The following is a 25,415-nucleotide window of genomic DNA, read 5'->3' as shown; positions in this document are numbered from 1 at the left end:
GTTTTATGGCTGATGAATCATATCACAGTTTAAAACAATTTTATCAATCCAAAGAGCAAAAACTGGCCGGAAGTTTAAACGTCCATGCTTTTCCAGGAGCGGTCCCCACGAAGAAGGTTCATTTCCTTTTCCAGTCCTTGTGTTACCTGTCATTATGTCCCCCTTCTTCACAGCCCACCTTCCTAGTTTACTCCGGCACAACAAATCGCTGTTGGTCTGTGTATACATGTGCTGTGATTGTATATCTCATGTCTAGCTGCTCACAGAGGCCAGGGGAGGGCGGCGAGCTGCCAGATCTGGGTGCTGGGATCTTAACTCTGGTCCTCTGAAAGAGCAGCAAACACTCTGGGTTGCTCGGCCACCTCTCCAGGCTCCCACAGGGGAAGTTTATTTCTCACACCTCTGGAGGTTGAGGTTCACAGTCAATGGGGCAGCTGATCCTGGCCCTGGAGAGAGCGCCTCCTCTGGATGTAGCCAGTACCTTCTCATTCACTGGGTGCTTGCCTGGTTTTTCTTTAGTGGGAGCTACCGTTGAGATGGGAAAAGCCTGTCTGTCTCTCTTTTTCTATTTTTGGGGTCAAAAAAAGAGAAGAGGGGGTCCAAAACTCTCGATACCCTTTCTAAGGGCATGTCCCAGTGACATAAATTTCTCCCATAGACTCTGCCTCTCACTTTTGGCCACCACAGTCTGGCAACAAAATGGTGAACACAAGGGCCTTGAGAAGACACATCCAAACCATACAACAATCCCTTGCCAGTTCTGAAAGCCCCAAACTGAGGGTCTCTCAAAGTTTCCCTCTCCTTCACAATGACACCCATTCTCCACCTCGTGCCTTTGGGGTGTCATACCATTAGGAGCCACCAACTACTCCATACCTGCCTCTATCCTCCTCTGCATGGTGACCATAGCATCAAGAGTTGAGTCTGGTGGTGGAGTGAGAGAGAGGGACAGAAACTCACAGAAGGTCCCCTTATGCATTAAGCTGAAAATCTGTTCATTTGTTTTCATACTCACCAAGTGTTTGGTTTTTTTTCCTCATTCTTTCTTTTCATATAGCCCAGGCTTGGCTATCTAAGGATATGTCTAAAGATGACCTTGAACTTCTGATCTTCCTGCCTCTACCACATGAATAAGTGTACACCACTGTCCCCAGTTTATGCAAGTCTAGGAATGTCACCAGGGCTCTGTGCATGTTGGGCAAGCCTTTGCCAGTGGAGCTGCATCTCCAGCCTGTGTAAATTTACTCGGAGCCCTAGTAAATACTTAAAAGTTCAAGTACTAGGTTCAAAAAAAAAATACTGGGCATGGTGGGTGTACTCGTAAGTCTGGCACCCAGGACGGGGAGGCAGGCAGGGGGGCAGTTTGGGGGTGACAGAGGAAACAGGAAGCCATCTGTTGTGTTTGGAAGACAGAGCCAATGGCAAAGGCTAGACAATGGCCTGAGGACCTCATTTGAGAGACAGGATGTAGGAACTAGAGTAAGCTACCCAGGTTGGGTCCCTAAGACCACGGCATGTGGGTTGGGTCAGGGGACATCTCAGGTCACTGCAGACCAAGGGCCCCACCTGCCTTTTCTGGACCTGGCTGTGGGAAATGGGGTAGCACGGCCTACCTTGCTGCATCTCCCGGCAGGCCATCACGTCACAGGAAGCAAAGCTTTCTCAAGCAGCGACTCTTCAGCTCCTACAGCCAGCTTGTTCCCCAGCCCCAGCCTCTGTCGCTGTGCATATGGCATCCCTGGATCTGCAGGGCCAAGCGTATCTGACTCCCCCATCCCTTGGTTTCAGAATCCAAGTCACTGGGTGACTGCGAGGAGCTGGTGATCAACACCACAGCGGCCATCAACAACCTGTCCTTCTATCAAGTGAAGAGCTCTGTCCTGCAACACAGAAAGCTGTATGTTGCTGAACGTAAGGCTCGGTTGGGCATGGCTTCACTGACACTCAGCTAAGGTCCTGATTTTAGTACCTAAAACACACCTGGAGGCGTTACTGTGCAAGCTGCCCCATGGGGCTGAGAACATTGCCCGTGGGAACAATGTGTTTCTTAGTGCTTGTTGAAATGCCCCGTGGTTGGCCGGGTGGTTGTGGCGCACGCCTTTAATCCCAGCACTCGGGAGGCAGAGACAGGTGGATCTCTGTGAGTTCAAGACCAGCCTGGTCTACAAGAGCTAGCTCCAGGACAGGCTCTAAAGCTGCAGAGAAACCCTGTCTTGAAAAAAAAAAACAGCCAAAAAAAAAAAAAAAAAGAAATGCCCCGTGGTTTGTATTGTAGCACCATGAATAAATGCTGAGTTCTATGTGTGTGCTAGGAGATTAGTTTTCTTTTACCTTTAAATGCGGTCATAATAAGAAGTAGAGAATAATGTCACCAGCGTCAGTTTAAAGTTGTGCAAGACACTCAGCTCCAGAAGCAGAGACAGGTGGATCTCGGTGAGGTTAGGGCCAGCCTGGTCCATACAGTGAGTTCCAGGACAGCCAGGGATGTGCCAAACAAAGCTTAACCACAAGCCCACATAAACAAAACTCACATACACAATATTACTCTGTTACTGTTAAGTATATTCATTTATGTAGTAATGGAGGAGAGTATATATGGTATTTGGAAGTTATTTTTAATTTCCTCATTTTCTCTCTCTGGTCACCATACCCAGTGCTCTTAAAGCTCCTGGTGAGTAACAACATGGACGGCATCCTGGAGGCTGTGCGGGTCTTCGGGAACCTCTCCCAGGACCACGACGTCTGCAATTTCCTCATGCAGAAAAACGGTGGGTTAGCGACAGTTGAGATCCTAAGCACCTGGTTCTTGTTCTTGCCATTAGTCAGCTAAGTGACTTGGAGCTTAGACGGTTCAGCGTGGGGTTTGTTTCTGTTTTGAGATGAACCATACTTTACATTCGTCCCATATGGGGGACCACTCAGGATGCCGGAATAGACCACGATTGTGTTCTCGCTCTCCAAGCCTCTTAGGTGGTAGGGTAAGGCAGTGCGTGCGTGGGTGTGTGCGTGTGTGCGCGCGCGTGGGTGTGTGAACGTATGCATGCGCATGTGTGCGTGTGTGTGTTTAATGGAATCTGCACTCATTATGTCTCCCCTGGGGAGAGACTGGAGATCTTTCTCATTCACATACTAGAATATGTTAAAATTTGATTGTGATTGCCCAAACTGAGTGTCCAACAATCGAAAGGACAGCTACAGTAAATAGAATGTATTATGGTTTGTGAATATTATTAGGTTTTTCTGCCACTCCCCCACCCCCATAATATCTCTTGGCTGATGCAGTAAGCCAGATCAAGCCGAATTGAAGAAGAATAACAACAGGTTTATTGAGCAACGCAACTCCTGGGCGAGTTCTCCAGTCCCAGAGATCGAGGCCAGGGCAGGAAAGTTTGATAGGTTGTAGGTGAGGGCTGATGACATGTCTGCCACAAGTTGAGCTTGTGCCCAAGTGTGGTAAAAAGCTGAGCACTTAGGTGGGGACTTGGGTGACTGGCAGCTTCAGGGAGGAAGCTGCAGTGGTCTCCAGGAAGGCAGCACTGGTCCTTTAGATGCCTTTCCTTTTTCAGAGACTCTCTGAGAGGTTGGGGTTTAGAAGAGGCAGGGGACAGGTCTTCCAGGACCATGCAGGGACAACCTGGAGGCTTCAACCAAACAAATATGCATGTCCATACGACAAAATGTTCTACAACAATTAAAATAAATTATAGACATTCATGGATAGGCATTGGTCAACATGGATTAACCCAAAATACATAATATGGAAGTGAAAAAGCTGGTTATAGTAAGAAATAGAAAATACTGTCACCAGTATAAATTTTAAAATACCTCCCTCACCTCCCTACCCCCAGTACTCAGGGAGCAGAGGCAGGGGGACCTCTGTGAGTTCATAGACATCCTGGTCTGTAGAGTGAGTTCCAGGCCAGCTAGGGCTGTCATTTATATGGTGATGATAGAGAATATAAATGGTGTTTGGAAATTATTGACTCCGTATTTAAGATGGGATTTACCATTTGGAGGGGAAGAAGGGTCAAATACAATGTTGGATTCATTTCATTGATTTGCTTGAATTGAAGAATGAGAATTGTATATGTTGATGGAATGTAACATGTTTTGGATGCAAGGGTCTGGTTCTTAAACTAGTTGGGTGGCAGGTGTCCAAATGTTTATACAAACCATCCATTGTTCATTGTCTCGTGTTCTTCATGTAAGAGTAATAATCTTACAAAGCTGTCCAGGGTAGGGTGCTCAACAGGTGGGCTAAGACCCCTTGGGGTTGTCAAAAGACTATCTGAAAACATAAATATTTACATTATGATTCATAACTGTATCAAAGGCACAATTATGAAGTAGCAATGAAAATAATTTTATAAGATGGGAGGTGGTGGCATATGCCTTTAATCCCAGCACTTGGGAGGCAGTCAGAGCTCTGTGAGTTCAAGGCCAGCCTGGTCTACAAGAGCTAGTTCTAGGACAGGCTCCAAAACTACAGAGGAACACTGTCTTGAAAACCCAATAATTATTATTATTTAATAATTTATTATTATTTTATGGTTGGTGTCACCATAACATAAGGAACTGGGTTAAATGGTTGCAGCATTAGGAAGGTTGAGAACCATTGATCTAGGGGCTGGAGATCTCTGTTAGTTGAGTGGTTGCTTAGTATGCACAAGGCTCTGGGTTCGATTCTGATGGCATAAACCTGGAGTGCTGGTAGAAACCTTCAACCCCAGTGCTTGGGAGGTGGAGTCAGGAAGATTAAAACTTCAAGGTGGGGGGGACAGTTTGTGGGGGTGGCGCCTGCCTTTAAATCCAGCACTCAGGAGGCAAAGGCAAGCAGACTTCTGTGAGTATGAGGCCAGCCTGGTCTACATAGCTAGTTCCAGGAGAGCCAAGGCTACACAAAGAGACCCTGTCGAGAGAGAGAGAGAGAGAGAGAGAGAGAGAGAGAGAGAGAGAGAGAGAGAGAGAGAGAGAGAGAGGGAGAAAAAAACAAAACCCCAAAGCAAAAACCTTTAAGATCACCTCAGCTATATAGCAAGTTCGGAGCCAGCCCTGGTATCTCAAGATTACTAGTGCTGTTATTGAACACCATGATCAAAAGCAACTTAGAGAGGAAAGGGTTTATTTGGTTTCCATATCCTGAATCACAATCTGTTGAGGGAAGCCAATGCAGAAGAAGCTGATGTAGAGGCCAGCTTGTTTGGCCTGCTTCAGCTTCCTTATAGTACCCAGGACCAAGGACCAGCTCAGGGGTGGACCCACCCACAAGGTGCTGGGTCCTCCTTTATCACTAATTACGAAAATGCCCTACAGGCTTGCCTACAGCTAGATCTTATGGACTCAGTTTCTCAGTTGATGCCCTGCCCCCAGGTTTGTGTTGAGATGAGCTGTAAAACTATCCAGTACAGTGGAATACTCGAGACCCTTTCTCAAACAAAGCAAACCTGCCCCACAAACAAAATGCCTAATCATGTCGGTGATAGTAAAGCTAGACATGCAAATACAGCTGCAGCACCAGCAATATGCAACCCCTTATCCCCATGCCCTGAGAGAGCTAGCATTTGCGGGTGCATTGTCAAGCCCACTATACAACCCGATCAACAGGCCCGCATGGACAGCAGGGTGTCCACCACTCAGGTGCTTCGTAAATGGAGCCTGGTGGTGGTCACACCTCATCCACTCCTGATCCCTCCAGTGGGCGTCTACTTGGGGACAGGAAAGCAGGACTCTTGGTCTCTACTTTCATCTCCTGGAGTAAGGGGGAACGATGGGCCCACCGGGCTTGCACAGTCCCTGCGCTAGCAGTCCTGGCCTGTGCAGGCTAGTTCCCAGCATCCTAAGCCTCTCTCTGTTCTGGAAGCTTCAGGACCCGGCGCTGCTGCCCCAGGCTGTGCAGTGACAACTGGAGGCCTTTGAGAGCAACCAGAAGTAGGGAGAATGTCGCCAGTGGGGACTCCCGGGAGAAGGGACTGCGCTTGGTCAGCGATAGCAGTAAATGCCAGAGGCTGTGAGAGGCAGAAACGGGCTCCAAGCGCGGCGGGCATTGCTGTGTCCACAGTGGGAGTCAGATAAAACTTAGGAATGAGTTCAGCACACCAGCCAAGGATCTGGTGCTGCAAGCCACAGCTTCCCACTTTTCCACCCCTGCTCTGTCCCTCATCCCCCCCCCCCAAACCCCACCCCATTTACAAAACAAGCCACGGCTGGGATGCAGGCTTTGACCAGTCTGTGCCTGTTCTCTGCTCTCCCAGTACACAAGTTCCTGATCACCCTGCTGGAAGCCAGGCACCAGGACATTTGCTTCTCGGCCTGTGGGGTTCTCCTAAACCTCACCGTGGATAAAGAGAAGCGGGCCATTCTGAAAGAAGGCGGAGGCATTAAAAAGTAAGTAAGGCACGGACTCCCAGCTCTCAGGATACTGGGGACGTGTTTGTCCTGGGAGGTCGGGCCCTTGGATCATTCCACTAGAGCAGTGGGGGTCCAGCGAGGGCTGAGAATCTACTGGACACTTGCCACACATCAGAGGTGCCCAGGTGGAAACTTTGTAGTCAGTTCAATTTGGAGCTATGAACTTAACGGTGATTATATGGAATCCAGAAGGCTAGCCATCATACCAACATGCAAAACTGCAAGCCAAATTCTGATCCACTGACGGTTCAGTTTGGCCTCCCTCCCTCAGGCTAGTGGATTGCTTAAGAGAGTTTGGTCCAGGCGACTGGCAGCTGGCCTGCTTGGTGTGCAAGACCTTGTGGAACTTCAGTGAAAACATCACAAGTGCATCATCGTGCTTCGGAGATGAAGACACCAACACGCTCCTTGTCCTCTTGTCATCGTTTTTAGGTAAGGGCCCTCGCTGCAGATCGGTGACCTTTACCACACAGGCGAGAAAATAGCGTTCTCCAACCTGACCTGGCGCGGTAGCGATGGGTACGCAGCCGCAGAATGTGAACTCTTGCAGATAGTCTCTGGGAGAGACGGAGAACTAGTTCCAGTCTGTACAGATGGATTCCTAACTCCTGGAACTGAAAATGTCAGTTTCTTCTGTGGCTTCCCCTTAATCGTCTTAGATTACACACGTACCAGCAGCCTTGTGCCTCTGCTGTTTACTCTGTCATAACTAAGAAAGCATGGTTAAAAGCTATTTTGAATTGGCATGTTCTCAGCTGAATATATTTTAATTAGTGATGTGGATTATGTCATGGGGAAGGGTCTGTGAAACCATGTAACATTACGGTGGGCTCCTGCACTTGAAAGGTGGTAAGCACAGACACCAAAGAGCGTTTACTACTTGAACTTTTTTTCTATTTTTAGAATTTTTCCAATCTGGTTTTGGTCTAAAAAAAAACAGTAATTGAGATCAGTTAATGAGTGAATGATTTTTACAAATTCTATTCCCTACTGAGAGGTAAGGGCCCGAGATTATCCAGTTATGGTGGGCAATGCGGAGAGAGAGGCCCAGAAGACTCAGAAGCCATGGCCTGAATTCCTCCAGATCGGGTTTGCGGTGTTATTTAAATAGTGAATCTCTTTTTTATTGCCTGCCTTCCTAGCTCCAAAATGGGAGTGTGATGAACCCTGTGCAGTCCCAGACAGTTGATTGTGAGGCTCAGACAGGCATCACACAGAAACGCAGAAGAGCCACGGTCTTCCAGGCAAATGGCTCCCAATTTCCGTCCTCGCTTTATCCTTTATAAATTTTTTAACTTAGCCTCTTGTCTCGGTCACTGGACTGTTGCCGTGAAGACACACCACCACCAAGGCACTCACATATGAAATTATTTAATTGGGTCTGGCTTACAGTTTCAGAGGCTTAGTCAGGGAGCATGGCACCAGGCAGGTGTGGTGCTGGAGAAGAAGCTGAGGGTTCTACGCGCAGATCCTCAGGCAGCAGGAAGAGAGAGAGACTGGGTCTGGAGGGACTTTTGAAACCTCAAAGTTCATCCCCATGACACACTTCCTCCCACAAGTCCACATCTCCTAATCCCTGTCAACTAGCACCACTCCCTGATCACCAAGCATTCAGCTATGTGAGCCTGTGGGGGCCATTCCTATTCAATCCGAACTCCTCTTTCAGCTCTATTGTTATTCCCTGTAGTCTAGGAGATTGAAGCCTACTCTTCAGGGTGTCTAGGAATAAGTATGCACTTACACCGAGAGTTTAGTACTGTGCCTGATGCCAGGCAAGACCCCAAGGAGGGCTGATACACTTTCTGAATGCTAAGGGTTGTGGCAGGCTATCATCGGACAGGAACGGAGGCTCGGGAATTACTTGAAAGAATCCGATCTGCTTGGCCATTAAGGAGTTTGTCATGAGGACGCATGCAGTTTTGGGTGTACCCGTGTTAAAATTCAGACTACGGAAAAGAACGAGCCTAGCTGTAAATGATTCAAGTTCTAAGTGTCCTTGTGTGTGGTTTCTCTGGTGGCAGGAAGCAGGGACGTCTGCCCAGGTTGCTTGAGTTCAGTTCCCATGGGGCCTGAGCTCAGACATCAGCTGTGGAGTTAAGACAGCTGGCCTGGCGCAGCCTCAGCAATTCTCAGTTCCAGGGCCCAGCCTGAGAATTCATGAGTCTGAGGTACGGAGCCAGAGCTGGGGACCTCTGCTCTAGCTCATGAAGACAATTCAGAGAGGGATGTGGAGGAAGGAGGAAGCCAGGAAACCAGGTAGTGCAGTGTCCCAGGGGCTGTTTGGGATCCATCAGCTCCAGAGACTGGCCCTGCTCTGGATCTGTTCTGGAGACCCAGCCCTGCCTCAATTTAGCTCCCCTGCCTCTCCTCGCGCCCTCTAATCTCATGCTTGCTCAGGTATTCTGCTGCCTCGTGTTTCCACACCCAGTGTTTGTTGCTGTTGACACGTTTCAGGGAGGAGACCTGGCTGGCTTAGGGAGCCACTCACCAGGGAGTCTGAGGCTTTGGTGTGTCTAAAAGACTGTCATTGTTGTGTAAGCTTGGGACAATCAGCTCTGAATAACAAGGGGTCAGGGGCCACACAGACTGTAAGGACAGCCAGAAAAGCTGTGGGCAGGGCAGAACCCCCGAAGGCTTTTGGTTGTCGTTGGTCTGTCACCTACTACTCCTTTCCCAAGTTTCACAGAGCTCCTCCAGCCTTCGGCGCCCACACCTGCTGTTCATCCCCTTGGAGGTTTCATGGCTTCTGAGCGCCCACAGTCACGGTCTCATCACAGGAACCCTCGGCTGCTAACATAGCAGTCAGTCATAATGCATGACCTGTGTGATTTCGCCATCCTGGTGGCTTTATACGCTTTACTTCTTTTCTCCCTGAGTCCCTGGAAGGAAATTGCATAATTACTTGCTTGGTGAAAGCTGTGGATTGGCTAGGAGGGGTGCTGGCTACCTTAAGTTAAAAGTACCGCTACACACTTTTCATTGAAGTTCGTTCCTTTCGACTGGTGTAGCGACAGGCCATCTAGTTGTCCAGGCTAACCGCAAATCTGCCATCCTCCAACCTCAGCCCACGTGTCAGCGTGTCTACTGTATTATTGTTTTTCTAACACCCTACACTCCCAGGGTGTTTTTGAGGTCGTTAGCCAAGTACTGTCACTTAGGAGAAAGTAAGTCTAGAAAGGTTACATGACTTGCCAAAGGTGATACTGCAGCAAAAGCTGTCTTCCTCTGTTGTGTGCCCAGCACACGTGACTCCAGCAATCTCCAGAGGGCCGCTGTGGTGTAAGGAGCAAACTAGTTCAGTTTGACCAGGGAGCCAGCTCACCGGTCAAACCACACAGGTTTCTACGTGTGTGTGAGCACACGTGCGTGTGTGTGTGTGTGTGTGTGTGTGTGTGTGTGTATGTGTGTGTGTGTGCTCGGAGGCCCAAAGGTCAGGTTGACAGTCACCTCACCCTCCAGTGTCCTCCGAGGATGTCCCGGTTGAATCTCACAGGACTGGGATACTGGTGGGCTGATTTGGACGGTGTTCCGGTTCTGCCCCAGCCCTCCTTAGAATCCTAAGGCCTGGGTGCTGCAGGCTGTGTGGCCTGGGCTGCAGCTTGACCTGTCTCACTACTGTGACTCTCAGAACTCAGGCAAGGCCATGCCTGCTGTGCCAGACTGTACCACATTGGCGTGTGGGACAGGGCACTTGAATTTCAGTTCTTTTAAAAGGAGCTTAAAGAGACTGGCTGTTTTAAAAACATTACATGCTGTTAAATCACAGAAGCCTGTTTCAAGATAGAAGTGTTGGTTTTGAGAATATATGTAAGAAAAGTAGAACTCTGAAAGTTACCTAAGTAAAATAAAACCCAGAAAGTGATGATCTTCAACATAACCATATAGTCTGAAATTCCTTAGTACCATGTCTTATATACGTATGTATATATACATACGTGTGTGTGTGTGTGTGTGAGAGAGAGAGAGAGAGAGAGAGACAGACAGACAGAGAGAGAGAGAGAGAGAGAGAGAGGAGAGAGAGAGGTGCAGGTCACACAGAAACCAGAAGAGGATGCTGGATCCCCTGGATCTGGAGTTAAGGTGGCTGGGAGCTGCCTGATTTGAGTGCTAGGAACTGACCTTAGGCCCTCTGCATTTTTAACCACTGGGCCATCTCTCCAGCTCCCAAAATCACTTTTTACAAACTTCTTATTGAAGTGCTTATTTTGGGGGTCCACCAATTAGAGACAATTAGTTGTGTGTGTAGTTTATTATACCACTAGGTTGGGGTTGTTGTTGTTGGTGGTGGTGGTTGGTGTGTGTGTGTGTGTGTGTGTACACAAGTGTGTGTGCACTTGAGCATGTCATGGTACCCGGATGACGATCAGAAGACAACGGTGGGGAGGACGTGAGTTCTGGGGATCACACTCAGGTTGTGTGACTCTGCCAGGCCATCCTGTACACTCACCCTGAGGTCCTTGTGTCCTGGCATCAGGTTTTATGACAAGAGTACAGTGGGGCCTAGCATTCCAGTGGGAGAATCACAACATGAGGACAATACCAAAGTGCCACCAGGCATGATGGCATTAGAGCACCGCTTCACTGTGCACGGTGGCCCTGGAGCACCGCTTCACTGCACACGGTGACCCTGGAGCACCACTTCTCTGAGCACCGTGGCCCTGGAGCACCGCTTCACTGCGCACAGTGGCACTGGAGCACTGCTTCACTGCACACAGTAGCCCTGGAGCACTGCTTCACTGCACACAGTAGCCCTGGAGCACCGCTTCACTGCACACAGTAGCCCTGGAGCACCGCTTCTCTGAGCACCGTGGCCCTGGAGCACCGCTTCACTGCACACAGTAGCCCTGGAGCACTGCTTCACTGCGCACAGTAGCCCTGGAGCACTGCTTCACTGCGCACGGTGACCCTGGAGCACCACTTCTCTGAGCACCGTGGCCCTGGAGCACCGCTTCACTGCACACAGTAGCCCTGGAGCACTGCTTCACTGCGCACAGTAGCCCTGGAGCACTGCTTCACTGCGCACAGTAGCCCTGGAGCACTGCTTCACTGCGCACGGTGACCCTGGAGCACCGCTTCTCTGAGCACTGTGACACTGGAGCACTGCTTCACTGCGCACGGTGACCCTGGAGCACCGCTTCTCTGAGCACCATGACACTGGAGCACGGCTTCATGCGCACGGTGGCCCTGGAGCACCACTTCTCTGAGCACCGTGGCCCTGGAGCACTGCTTCTCTGAACACGGCTTCACTGCGCACGGTGGCCCTGGAGCATTGATTGCTTTAAGTCATTCGATTCTTTGTAATACTTCACCGTAAGTTTTAGTATTTGGAAGTGTGCAGTGCACAGAGAGAACATAATGACTGGTTATCAAGATCAGTGCTGTTTACACCGTGGCTATGCCATCAATTGAGTCGATTAGAACCAACATGTTTAAAAACTGAAGTGGTAAAGAAGATGCCAGGATATATCATCGCACACAGAAAAGGTAGTATTTGCTTGTTATTTATATAAATAAGTATGTAGAGAGTCATGGAACAAAAAATACTGCTTCCTGAAGGCCGCAGGACATTTGATGGAGCTGCATTTAAGTGGATCAGCCTCTGCCACTCCTTGCAGCACACACTCAGAACGCTAACCCTAGTGTAATGCGCCACTTTTGAGTGCACTTTTTATTTCTGCATTTTACTTACTGGTAGCTATTTAACTATCTTTATCTCGTCTCTCCTGACTTAGAGCTAATATGGTCTGGCTACTGATGAACTGATTTCCATATAGGCTGGGCCTTAAGGCCAACAGAGTGCTAACATTAGATTAAAAACCATAACCAGACCTGGCAGTGGTGGCACATGTTACACCCAGCACTCGGGAGGCAGAGGCAGACAGATCTCTGTGAGTTCGAGGCCAGCCTGGTCTACAGAGTGAGTTCCAGGGCTACACAGAGATACCCTGTCTTGAAAAACCAAATCAACCAAACAACCAAACAACCCCTCCCTCCAACAGAGAATATGCCAAACCACCAAATTTATCCATGGCTCTAGCAGAGGCGAGTTGTAAAGGGTCCCACTGCTAGGACCTACACACCTTACGAAAGCACAGAAAACAGAATTTGCCAGCAAATGTTTAGTGCTCAGAAAGATCTAGAAAAGAGCAAACAGGAAGATGTTCTAGAAATCTGGAGTCACTCAGTCTAGCAGGCTCTTCTTGTCCAAACAGGAAGGCCTTTGGAGGCATGGAGCACAAGCAGCGCCCTCCCCGCTCGAGGCCTGGGTCATCTCACCGGTGGAGAGGGCCAGGTTTGCTTACAAGGTCTCCATGGAGGCCTGGCTGGAGTGTTTGTGTCTGTATAGAACTTATCTCAGAGCCGCATAACTCTGCCTTGTTCCCGAGGAGGGGAGGGGACAGTCCAAACGGGGATCCTACACTCCTTATCTAGTGCTGGTGCCACTGACACCCTTGGTGCAAAGTACACCCTGAACAGACAGATGTCTGCTGCAGAAAGTGTAAACAGAGCAAGCCCTGTATCAGGGCTCCAATTGCTCCTGTATCATGCTTGCACATCGTGTAAGTAGCAAGATTTGTGGTCGTCTTGGGACTCAGTGGTCACTATGTGAGTTCTCTACCTTAGGCCCGAGAGCTAGGAATGTTCCTAGAGCCAGTGCACGTTCCTGAATGTCACCTCGGGGGTGAGGTGAGGCCAGTGGGAACAGCAAAGAGGCGGTGGCTAGTGAGGACTGTGGGGTGAAGATACTTGTGTGTGCACAGAATTCAGTGTGCTCTATGTTAAACAAATGAAACTTTTATTTTTCATCTTATTTTTACAAGTGCTTTTCTGCATTTTTTGTGTTCTCTTTGGAGACTCAGATAGTCCTTAAGATTCTCCACATCCGCAAGTTTTTTCATAGGAAGTGTGGGGTGGGGAGTGCCCTTCGTATCGAATTGGCCCACTTTCCCAAGAGATTCCTATCTTTCAATCATTGGAGTAATTAACCTTTCTACAGCACATATAACGAAATCATCTATTCCTTACTTATTTTGAGAAATTGTCATTGACTTTTGGACGCAAACAGATGTGTGAAATTTCAGAAATTATTGGAAGAAAAACTCACTTCAATCTAAGAGGATTTTTTTTAAAAAAAAACAACAACAACAAATTATTGTTCTTTAAAATTAAGACTCTAAAATATACTTGTTTTGCAGGAGTATGCTAGTGCATGCTGGCTTGCAGGGCTGTGCTGGTGCATGCTGGCTTGCAGGGGTGTGCTGGTGCATGCTGGTTTGCAGGGGTGTGCTGGTGCATGCTGGTTTGCAGGGGTGGGCTGGTGCATGCTGACTTGCAGGGGCGTGCTGGTGCATGCTGGCTTGCAGGGTTGGGCTGGTGCATGCTGGCTTACAAGAATGTGCTGGTGCATGCTTGCTTGCAGGGGCATGCTGGTACATGCTAGCTTGCAGGGGTAGGCTGGTGCATACTGACTTACAGAGACATGCTGGTGCATGCTGGCTTGCAGGGGTAGTCTGGTTCATGCTGGCTTGCCGGGATGGTCTGGTGCATGCTGGCTTGCTGGAACCTGTGGGTGCTTGCTAGCAGTCCCAGCACTTAGCACTCCAGAGGCTGAATGCTGAGGTTCTGAAATTCTAAGACACTGTCCTGATTCCCAGCACTCACAATCAGTTCCAGGGGATCCAGTCCCCTCTTCTGATCGCCAGAGACACCACACATGTGCATGGTACACAGGCTTACAATCGGGGAACATCCAGAGATATTAATAATGATAATAATAAAATAATATGAAAATAACCAAAACAGACCCAAGTAAATTAAACACACACACACACACACACACACACACACTGTTCTCAACTATTTGTGAAGTTTAAAAGAGTGCCCATAGCCGGGCGGTGGTGGCGCACGCCTTTAATCCCAGCACTCGGGAGGCAGAGGCAGGCGGATCTCTGTGAGTTCGAGACCAGCCTGGTCTACAAGAGCTAGTTCCAGGATAGGCTTCAAAGCTACAGAGAAACCCTGTCTCGAAAAACCAAAAAAAAAAAAAAAAAAAAAAAAGAGTGCCCATTAAAATAGCTTTCTTTCTCAGGGTACAGTGGTATGAGCCTGTGGTCTCCTCTGCTGGGAAATTTGAAACAGGAGAATCATGTGGGTTCAGGAGTTACAGATTAGCATAAGCCTAGGCTACATAGGAGACCTTATCTCAAAAACACACAGACCAAATAAATAAATAAATAAATATATTCATGTCTTTTAGTCCCAGACCACATCGTATGTCACCGAGTCACGTCAGTCATGGTATATATTTCAGATAACCCGTAGTGAAAAGCCTGCCACACCCCCATCCCACTACCCCCCTCCCCCTCCACACCCACTCCAATGGGAACCGTTCAGTGTGATCATGCTCCACAGAATTGCTCTGATTTTGATTTTCTTTTCTAATGCAGATGAAGAATTGGCCCTGGACGGCAGCTTTGACCAGGACCTAAAAAGCTATCATCGACTCCACTGGGAAACAGAGTTCAAGCCGGTGGCACAGCAGCTCCTGAAGCGAATTCAGAGTCACCACACGGCCCTGGAGCCCCTGCCCATCCCTTCTTCCTAACATGACAGCGGCTAAAGGCAGAAGTGGGAAGTCAGGTCTCCCTCCTTCTTGGGAAGTGGTAAACGCATGACTGTTCCTCAGTACTAACACAAGTGGAGAATTAGAGAATACTGACTTTAGTGAATAGCCTTCGTATTTTGAAAGAAATAAGCATTTCTTCTTCTTTTTCTAGGAAAAATGAATATATATATTTTCTGCTTTGAGAGATGTGAGATGGAAATATACACATTTTTAAGACTTCTCTTTCTATTTGCCTTTAAATCACTTAGAAAATATCCTTAAACATCCCCATCTGACCACTTTGGAATGAACGCGCTTGCCGGTTCACTAGTGAAGGAACCCGGCAATGGAGACTTAGTTTGTGCATGGGAGGAACGGTCTACAGGAAGGCACGTGACTGCATGTGCATCTTTCTCACCTCCTGCTTCATCTAAAAATAAGTTCCTTGCCTCAGACTAGTATTTTCTTGTTCTCATAGTTAGAGAAAGACTAAGCTGGAGAGAGAAGACTGCTGGGAAGGCTGGGGATGGAGCTCAGAGACAGAGCACTTGATTGCCAGATTCCGGGCCCTGGGTTTGATCCCAGCACGGGAGTAGGGGGAAATATTGCTTTAGGTCACCTATCTTTTTAGATTTTTAGTTTAATTTTTCTTCTGTTTGTATGGATGTTTGGCCTGCATGTTATCTGTGCACCCTGTGCATGCAGTACCTTGGGAGGCCAGCAGAGGGCTTTGGATCTGAGACTGGAGTTCTAAATGGTTGTGAGCTGTCTTGTGGGTGCTGGGAATCAAACTCAGGTCCTTTGCCAAGAGCAGCCAGTGCTCTAAACCACTGAACCATCTCTCCAGATCCTTCTTTCTCTTTTATTAGATTTAATTTTTTTTTAATTTATGTTGAATGTATGTTTCTGTGTAAGCATACCCTGTGTGTGGATTCCCCTGAATTCAGAAGAGGGTGTCAGATCCCCTGGAGCTGGACCTACAGATGGTTTTTTTTTTTTTTTTGGTGGCACACGCCTTTAATCCCAGCACTCGGGAGGCAGAGGCAGGCGGATCTCTGTGAGTTCGAGACCAGCCTGGTCTACAGAGCTAGTTCCAGGACAGGCTCCAAAGCCACAGAGAAACCCTGTCTCGAAAAACCAAAAACAGGAAATGTCTTGGCAGTTTAAAGCCTTTCAATATAAAAACAACAGATTCACTTTGTATGGGTTACAATCACACCAATTACATCGATACACTGGCACTTAAGCACAAGGGTAATCTTTTGAAAACTGCAGACCTTTAAAATTAGGCCATAGTATAAAAACAGTTCATAGTCTTATATTCACCAGCAAATTCACATTAAAAATAAGTTGTTTTTTGCAGAATAAAGGCCAGGAAAACTTTACATATGTTACAAGCTTATTACATGTATTTACATGGCTCTTTTCTTCCCTAGGTATTTAATTTTCAAAATACACAACTCCCTGCTATAAGCAAGCTTTGTAGGATGCTACTGAATAAAAATGTAAAAGATTTGGTATATGATGCCTATCCAGTGCATAAGAAATGACCACTATACTATCTAATTCACCTCATTCCGATAAGAGACAGCTATTTGAAAAGATGCCTGTGGTGGTAGGGTTTGGGTGCTTCTAGAACATGTAATTGAACTGTGTGCGCCTTGTTTGCAGCCTTTATATCTTAGCTAAATGCTTACTTTCTGATTTCCTTTTTGTTTTCCTACTAGACAATAAAAAGCTGGTTACTGTTCTCCAAATCTAAGCTTGAATTTGGTTAGCAAAACTACCAAGTGGAAATAGCTACTTAAATTATGACACTATTATAATATAGTGTACATAGGACATAAATCAGATGTCTGCTTATAGTTGTGAATTAGTTTTATAAAAATTACCTAAAGTCAAACCAACTGATGGCTACATATGAACATCACAAAATTTAAAATTAGTACTTAGATTTAAACCTGTACTTTAAGTAGGGTTTTAAGTTGAAATGTCATTTCCTTATCTGAAGGGTTCAATGAAACAGGAACCCAGTGGCTTGGTGGCTTGGGGAGAACACTTGGTGATGGTGGTTCACTAAATTTGGCTCCAGCATAGTTCTGGTTAGCCTGAGACTTAAAAAGCAAGCTTGGACTTGTTAAGCTACCATTCCAATTTGGGTCATTAGAAAGACTCTTGTTCTTTCCCCCATTCTGCATGGCCTGCCATGCAGCTGCCGATGGACTGTACCCATGTCCTCTTTCTTTTTTCTTATGAACGATCTTCATCTGGGAATTCTGATCCTTGGTCTTCTGTCTGTTGTGCTGTTGTTGGCTCTTACTAACATTTCTAGATTGAGGGGCTGGAATGTTATACCTCTCTCCACCACCCATCTTGAGCTTCTTTGTCACCTTTCAGTCTGCTTCTCAGATTGCAGGATCTCCACTACTTGTCCTCTTCCTTGCTGCCAAGCCCAGGATAAGAGATGTTGCTTTCTGCTAGATCCTTTCCTTTGTCTCAATACATAAGTTTTCATGAGCCAATCTGCTGATTTCAGCCTAGGAGCTGAGGCCAACATCGAGTCTCCTCAGCACACAAGTTTGAGAGAAGTCCTAGCGACTTCGAGTTCGGGCGGTGGCGGCGACTCCCTCTCGACCTCCAAACCTCCCTCCCTTAACAGGGAGAAACGATTCGCGGATCAAACACTGCCCACGAGCGACTCACAGAGCACAGTTCGCCTTCTACCAGCCTCCTGCTTTACCGACAAAATGGAGGCCCCTGCGAGCGCCCTACAGATGGTTTTGAGCTCCTGTATGGAGGTGCCGGGAGCAAAACTCAGGTCCTCTGCAAGAGCAGCCAGTGCTCTTAACCACTGCGCCATCTCTCCAGCTCCCTCTACCTACTTCTTGAATTAGTAAAACAGATGAAAAAGAGTACTTTGCCTTTCTTTTCTTTTGCAATACACTGGCCAGATTAAATGTTCTTTTCTCGTTAGACTGTGTCTAAGAGGGATGATGTGACAGATAAGAAAGTACATGCTTAGCTGTGCGGCATTCCTGGTTGACTCTTAGCTTGCTTCTAGCTGTGGGGGCCTTAAACAGTGAACTAAATTTTTGGGCTCATACAACAGAATTATTTTAGTGTATGCCTGAGTCAGGGTTCTTAGAGGAGCAGAATCAATAGGATGAATATAAATATATGATCAAAGGAGATTTCTTATGTTTCTTATGTTGGCTTACTGGTTGGGAACTCCAACTATGGCTGTCTGCATTTTGGACACTGTGATTGGTCCAGAAGACTGAAGGCTTCCGCAGCCTCGGCGCTGAAGGCCTGGAGGGTTCCTGGAGAGCGTCTGGAGGATTCCTGGAGAGCGTCTGCTCTTCAGTCCATGCTGGAGGATTCCTGGAGAGTGTCCGTCTGGTCTTCAGTCCACGCTGGAGGATTCCTGGAGAGCATCTGCTCTTCAGTCCACGCTGGAGGATTCCTGGAGAGCGTCGGGTCTTCAGTCCATGCTGGAGACGAAGAAGCTGGATTCCCAAAGCAATGAAAGACAGCAGCAAGGGTGGCGAAACCCAAGTGCATGGACTTGACAGCCAGCGTGAAGGCAGGAAGGCAGAAGCCTGTGTTTCCCTCAGACCTCTTTGAGTCTGGGCAGCCTGGGGGAGAATGGCTGACCTCAGTGAGGGAAGGTTTACCTCCCTCAATTGAGCTTTCCAGGAAATACCCAGCAGGCAGACTTGCACAGCGGGTCTCTTAGTTGGTTCCAGATTGACTACATCATTAACACACAGTTTAGTTTTGAATAAAGCATCCAGTCAGTGGATTTTAAAGATTCTCTGTAATTATTATGAGGGGGTCTGTTTGCTCCCCTCAAGGGGGTCAAATTTGACTGAGTAAATTCTGACTTTAAAAAGACAAAGCAATGTGACCGTAATGGTTAGCCTATAAAAGTCAAATGGAGACGTGCAGTTCTGCTTGGAGAAAGAAGGTACAGAAAGTTTCTTTTTGACCCCAAATGTGACCTTGGGATTAAGGTAGGCACCCCAGACTGAAGGGGTTGCTGAAGGCTCCTTGGTATGTTTCCAGAGGAAGGGCTAGTCGTAATCCATCCAAACATGCAGTAGGTTCAGCCTGACAGATGGAATCCATGTAAGCTCCAGGGTCTAACCTCGGCAAGCACTTCTTCAAGCATTAAGGATGGAAGTCTGTTTTATCCACAGATGATGTGGGATTCCCCTCTGTATTCTGTGATATCATTGGCTAATGAAGGAACTGCTTTGGGCCTACAGCAAGCTATAGGGGAACAGAGCTAGGCGGGGAAAACTAAACTGAATGCTGGGAGAAAGAAGGATGGAGTCAGAGAGAAGCCATGTAACCCCACTGGAGACAAAACTTTAACTGGTAAACACAGCCACGTGGCGATACACAGATTAATAGAAATGGGTTGGATTAATATGTAAGAGTTAGCCAATAAGAAGCTAGAGCTAATGGGCCAAGCAGCATTTTAAATATAGTTTCTGTGTGATTATTTCAGGGCTGAGCAGCTGGGAGCAAACAAGCAACCTCCTTACAACACACAGAAAGCTACATATTCTTCCAGTAAAAATAAGCAAGTCCTTCTGCACTCAAAACAGATCCTCCCTCAGTACTTGTAACTACCAGCTCCCTGTGGAGTCCTGTTTCCCACCATCTGTTCACAAGTGTGAGTTTTTTCAGGGCAGGGGAGCAAATAAAAACATAAAATCTTCCCTTATTTTCATTTTTTATGAAGTTAATGAGTGTGGGTGTTTTGCCTGCAGGTATATATGGTTGTGAGCCACCGTGTGTGCTGGGAATCAAACCTAGGTCCTCTGAAAGAGCAGCCAGTACTTGGAGCTGGCTCTTAAGAGATGGAGAGCCATCTCCTCAGACCCCATCTTGTTTTCTTTTTGAAGTTTCCATATATGTGTATGTGTGTGTGTGTGTGTGTGTGTGTGTGTGTGTGTGTGTGTAATATGTTGAACATATTTCCCCAGCGCCCTTCCCTTCTTTCTCACCCCTCTTCTCTCCCACTAGGCTCCCTAGACCAACTCTCAACCTGTGGGCCACCACCCCTTTGGGGTCCAACAACCCTTTCATAGGTCACGTATCAGGTATTTACATTATGGTTCATGACCGTGACACGAGGAAACGTGTTAACGGGTCACGGCACTGGGAAGGTTAAAGAGCACTGCTCTAGGCAGGGTCTTTCTGCCCTCATGACACCCTCACGGCACCTTCCGGCTCACGGGCAGCATGGCAGTGCTTTGAAGCAGCACTTCAGTAATGTGAGGTACACGCACCTCATTCTGCAGCAGGTCTCCAGAAACTTATCCTGTACGCTGGAACTTTTTACCCATTAGACAGTTTCCATACCTCCTCCTGCCCCCCCTTCTGATTCCATAGTTTGGTGACATTGGATAGTCTCATATAAATGGTGTCATATAGTATTTGTCTTTTGGGGCTGGCTTATTTCATCTGGTATAGTCCTCACGGTCCATCTGCCACAGCAAGCAACAGAATTAATTCCCTTTCTCTTAAGACTCAGTCATATTCCATTGTACACACACACACACACACACACACACACACACACACCTCTGTACTTCCATGTGTAGAGATCACACATAGCCCATCCACCCACTGGGTGACAACCTCACTGCCTCTGAACCGTGGCTGTTTTGAATGATTGTTCTAAGAATTTGGGTGCACAAATGTTGCTTTGATGTCCTATTTAATTATTTTTATACTTACTGAGAAGTGATGTCTTAATTCAGACTATAATAACAAAAACACCATAGTTTGTCAGGGTTGACAGCAGAAGTATGTCTCTCATAGAGGCGGGGAAGTCTCTTGTGTTGGCCACTGCAGTTCCTCCTTTGGCTCTTCTTAGGGTCCTTTTTGTACATCATGGATTACACGTGATTTACAAACATTTTCTACCATTTTACCAGTTGCCTTTCTCTCTGGCATCTTTAGCATTTCCATATTTAAAGTCTGATGTAGTTCTGCCGGTTTTTGTTTTTTTTTTCTTCCGTTTCCTGTGGTTTGAGTGTCATAGTCCCAGAAAAATCCCTAACCAACTCCAGCATCAAGTTTCCCTGGTGTTTTCTGGAGTTTGGTGGGTTGAGGGAGCTCTTACATTTAAAACTTGGGTGATTTTTCTTTTTTTTAACATTTTTCTGTGTGTGGCCAGTGGGGGTGCCCAACACAGTGTTCATGAAGGTCAGAGGACAGCTTTGAGGAGTTGGTTCTCCCTTCCACGGCACGGGTCCTGGGGCCTGGGTAGTCAGCCCTCTTCCGCACCGAAGCCATCTCCTGGCCTTGAGTTATTTTCTGTGTGTGGTGAAAGGGGAAGGCCCAACTTCATTCCTTCCAGGTAGCTCTACTTTGCCCAACATCATTTGTTGAAGGGGCTGTCCTGCCCTCACGGGGTGGTCCTGCCCCACTTGTCAGGGTCATTTGTCTGTATGTACATTCACATGTGTTTCTGCTTCTCCACAGAGCATCTCCCTGCTCCAGTTTGTAGATGGAGACTGCTTGTTCATTCATTTCCTGGCCACCCAGACCTGAATAATCACACAGAAACTATATTAATTACAGCTCTGTTTGGCTGATGACTCAGGCTTATTCCTGGCTAACTCTTATATCTTAAATTAACCCATTTCTATTCATCTGTGTATTACCATGAGTGGTAATCTGTATTCATCTGTGGCCTACTAGTAAGGTTCCAGTGAGCATTTTTCTCCTTTGGCAGCTCCTTTGACTCCACCTACTCCCTCTATATATCTCTGTTCTGACTTCCCACCTGGCTTTACTCTGCTAATAAAAGTAACACATATACAGAAGAACATCCCACATAAAATGTTCTCTGGTTTGTCCTGGTGTTACAAGAGGGGCATGTTACCCCGCCTGATCTTACTTTATACAGAACCTCGGCTTTGTGCCCCCCCCAAGTTTGTTTGGTTTATTCGAGACCCTTTGAGATTCAAGGTGAATTTTAGATCCAGACATAGTGACACAGGCCTGCTCAGGAAGCCAGCCTGGGCTACTAGCCTTGACTAGATGAGGCCATCTCAAAATAAAGAGTAGACAGAGGGCTGGGCATACACATGAGCCCCAGATATTTGTCTCGCCCGTATGAGGCCCTAGAATTCATCTCTGTACTTAAGAAATTGAAAAGATACAATTTTAGAATATAAATAACAAATATTTTATAAATATAAATATAAATTTTAGAATACAGCTTTCTTTCCTGCAAAGAAATACCAGTGAGGCTTAATAGTACCGGCACCGAACGTGCGGATTGCTTTCTGTGGAGGAACACTATAGTGTCCTCACCCAGGGACACACTTGGCATTTACTCGTGGGTTTAATTTCTGATCTTGTTTTATAATTTCCAGTATGAAACTTTTTCACGTTGTCTACATCTGTTCAGTCTGTGATAGCAAAATGCCTTGCTCTAGACAAAGCACAGACACCGAACATTTATTTACTGCTCACAGTCCTGGAGGCTGCAGAGTATAAAATCAGGGCTTCAGTCCTGATGCAGGCCTTATTCCATCATGTATGGATGTGTATATATAATATTCACTATATATGTATAATATAGATTGCACATATATTGTGTATTGCACGCTCACGCATACCCATCCCTACTGACGTCACGCCTGTGGAGGTGAGAGGACATCTTTAAGAAGCCGGTTCTCTCCCTCTACCATCTGAGTCCTCAGGATGGAGCTCGTTTCTCATGCAGGGCACCAGGTGCCTTCTAGGGATGGAGCGCATGTCCTCATGCAGGGCACCAAGTGTCTTCTAGGGATGGAGCTCATGTCTCATGCAGGGCACCAGGTGCCTTCTAGGGATGGAGTCCACGTCCTCATGCAGGGCACCAAGTGCCTTTACCACTTTTGATTTTTTTCTTAGTTAACCTGGCTAAAGGTTTATCAATTGTGTTAATCTTTTCAAAAAACAACTCTTTTTGATTTTTTTTTTCGAGACAGGGTTTCCCTGTAGTTTCTAGAGTCTGTCCTGGAACTAGCTCTTGTAGACCAGGCTGGCCTCGAACTCAGAGATCCGCCTGCCTCTGCCTCCCGAGTGCTGGGATTAAAGGCGTGCGTCACCACCGCCTGGCCTCTTTTTGATTTTTTAAAATTGTTTTTATTAAGCTATACATTTTCTCACTCACCTCCCTGTTTCTCCCTTTCCCTTCTAACCCTCTCTCATAATCCCCACACTCCCAGTTTACTCAGGAGATCTCGTCCTTTTCCACTTCCCATGTAGGGTCCTCTGGGTTGTCTAGGTTCTCTGGGGTTGTAAATTGTAGGATGGTTTTCTTTGCTTTATGTCTAAAAGCCACTTATAAGTGAGTACATATTATATTTGTCTTTCTGGGTCTGGGTTCCTCACTCAATATGTTTTTGCCTGCAAGTTTCAAGATGTCATTTTTCCCCGCTGTGTAGTACTCCATTGTGTAAATGTACCACATTTTCCTTATCCATTCTTTGGTTGAGGGGCATTTAAGTTGTTTCCAGGTTCTGGTTATGGCAAATAATGCTGCTATGAACATAGTTGAGCACATGTCCTTGTGGTATGACTGAGAATCCTTTGGGTATATACCCAAAAGTGGTATTGCTGGGTCTTGAGGAAGGTTGTTCCCTAATTTTCTCAGAAATTGCCACACTGATAATTAAAGGGGCCGTACCAGTTTGCACTCCCACCAGCAATGCAGGAGTGTTCCCTTTATCCCACATCCTCTCCAGCATAAACTGTCATCAGTGTTTTTAATCTTGGTCATTCTTACAGGTGCAAGATGGAATCTCAGAGTTGCAAAAAACAACTCTTACTTGGATTTATTTTCTTTTTCTTTTTTTTTTTTTTTTTTGAGATAGGGTCTCTCTGTGTAGCCCTGGATGACCTGAAACTTGCTCTGTAGACCACACCTGCCTCTGCCTCCCGAGCTGAGATTAAAGACATGAGCCACCACTGCCCAGCTTACATGGATGACTTTTAATACTGTTTAATACTCATTATCATTTTCCTGGTCATTTCCTTCCTTGCTTTGAACATAGTTTTTGCTGTAGTTTCTTGAAATGAGATTGATTCTTCTCCGGTTCCCTCCTCATTTTCTTCTCTCCTTTCGCCTCACCGTCCTGCCTTGCTCTCCTCCTTCAGCGTGGCTCCTTTTAGATGTCATTGAAGCTTCCACTCTTAGAACAGATTTTACTGCATCCAGTAAGTTTAGGCAGAACATATTTCATTTTCTTTTGAAATGAGATGTTTGCAAATTTCCTTTGATTTCTTTCGGGCCCTGTGGTTCAACACTGTGTTTAATTTTTACGCATTTGTGGGTTTTCCCATTTTCCTGCTGCTGATTTCTAACTCCTTCCTCCTCTTATCCGAATACACATCATAGGATGTCTACCTTGTCAGTCTGTGGCTTAACTCGCTCAGTCCTGGGGAATGTTCCACGTGTATGTAGGAGAGAGCGGGTTCTGTTGTAGCTGGAGGGAGTGTTCTGTGTGTGCGGCAGGGCCTCCTGTGCTATTCAGGCCCTTTTGCTGCTCCTTGGCCTTTGGTCCCGTGTTCTTCTCATTAATGAAAACGGGGCATTGGTGCCATGTATGTTACTGTTCTACTGCTGTCTGTTTCTAAGGTTTTGTTAGTGTTTTCTATGTTTTAGAGCTCTGCTGGTGGTGTGTGTGTTTGTAATTAGTGAATCTTCTGTTAAATTGATCTGCTGTGGTTCTATAATGACATAATAAGTCTCATTTTCACTCTGACGACAGGTTTTGACTGACATCTATTTGCCCGATGTTAGTATAGCCTCTGTGCTCTGGCTTCCATTTGCATGGAATATTAATATGTGCACCCGTTAGATATAAAGATAGTTCCCTATAGGCAGCATATAGATACTTTAAAAAATCCATCTGGCCAGTCTGTCTGTGGATCCATTTATAGCTGTGGATGGGGCAGCACTTACTCCAGCTAGCTGTCTTGCACAGGTCTTGTAGCCCCTTGGCCCGGGTTTTCTCTCTGCTTTCCTAATGTTTCACTGTTTATTTTTGTTTTAGTGAGCATGCTTTTATCATCTGTTCACTCCCTTCTTTCTATATTCTAGATGTTTGCTTTGTGGCTACCATGGGAAACACACACTCCGTTGTTAATAATAACTCCTATCAAGTTATTTCCTGCCTGTCATTTTTGAGCCCTGTATTAGAATTACTAGTGAGTTTAAGCAGAAGTACATACTACAAGTTGCTGTATTTGTTCATCTTTACCTTCCCTGATGCACTTTGCCTTCATGTGGCCTGGAACTGAAGATACCACTGCTTTCCTGTGGCTTCTCTTCCAGCTGAAGGATTCCATTCTAGGGCCGGTGGTTTTCTCTCACTGCTTCTAGGCG

General features: G+C 46.7%; 2 protein-coding genes across 2 annotated transcripts in view; one reads left to right on the top strand and one right to left on the bottom strand.

The window, feature by feature from the left end:
- The window catches only part of Armc2 (armadillo repeat containing 2), a 103,305-nt gene extending 88,292 nt beyond the window's left edge, over positions 1-15,013 (top strand). Inside the window, exons 13-17 of the mRNA XM_038340847.1 lie at positions 1,789-1,911; positions 2,655-2,768; positions 6,252-6,384; positions 6,680-6,840; positions 14,856-15,013. Of these exons, the coding sequence (XP_038196775.1) occupies positions 1,789-1,911; positions 2,655-2,768; positions 6,252-6,384; positions 6,680-6,840; positions 14,856-15,013 (689 nt within the window). The remainder of the gene's footprint in view (positions 1-1,788; positions 1,912-2,654; positions 2,769-6,251; positions 6,385-6,679; positions 6,841-14,855) is intronic.
- A 1,705-nt stretch (positions 15,014-16,718) lies between these two features.
- On the bottom strand, positions 16,719-17,770 carry LOC119821277 (proline-rich nuclear receptor coactivator 2-like). The gene has a single exon (XM_038340226.1). The coding sequence runs from the start codon at positions 17,383-17,385 to the stop codon at positions 16,969-16,971; it is 417 nt and encodes a 138-aa protein (XP_038196154.1). The 5' UTR covers positions 17,386-17,770; the 3' UTR covers positions 16,719-16,968.
- Between the last annotated feature and the right edge of the window lie 7,645 nt (positions 17,771-25,415).

The sequence above is a fragment of the Arvicola amphibius genome, chromosome 8 (assembly GCF_903992535.2).
Source record: "Arvicola amphibius chromosome 8, mArvAmp1.2, whole genome shotgun sequence".
Lineage (NCBI taxonomy): Eukaryota > Metazoa > Chordata > Mammalia > Rodentia > Cricetidae > Arvicola > Arvicola amphibius.
This window is presented reverse-complemented; position numbering and strand designations above follow the sequence as displayed.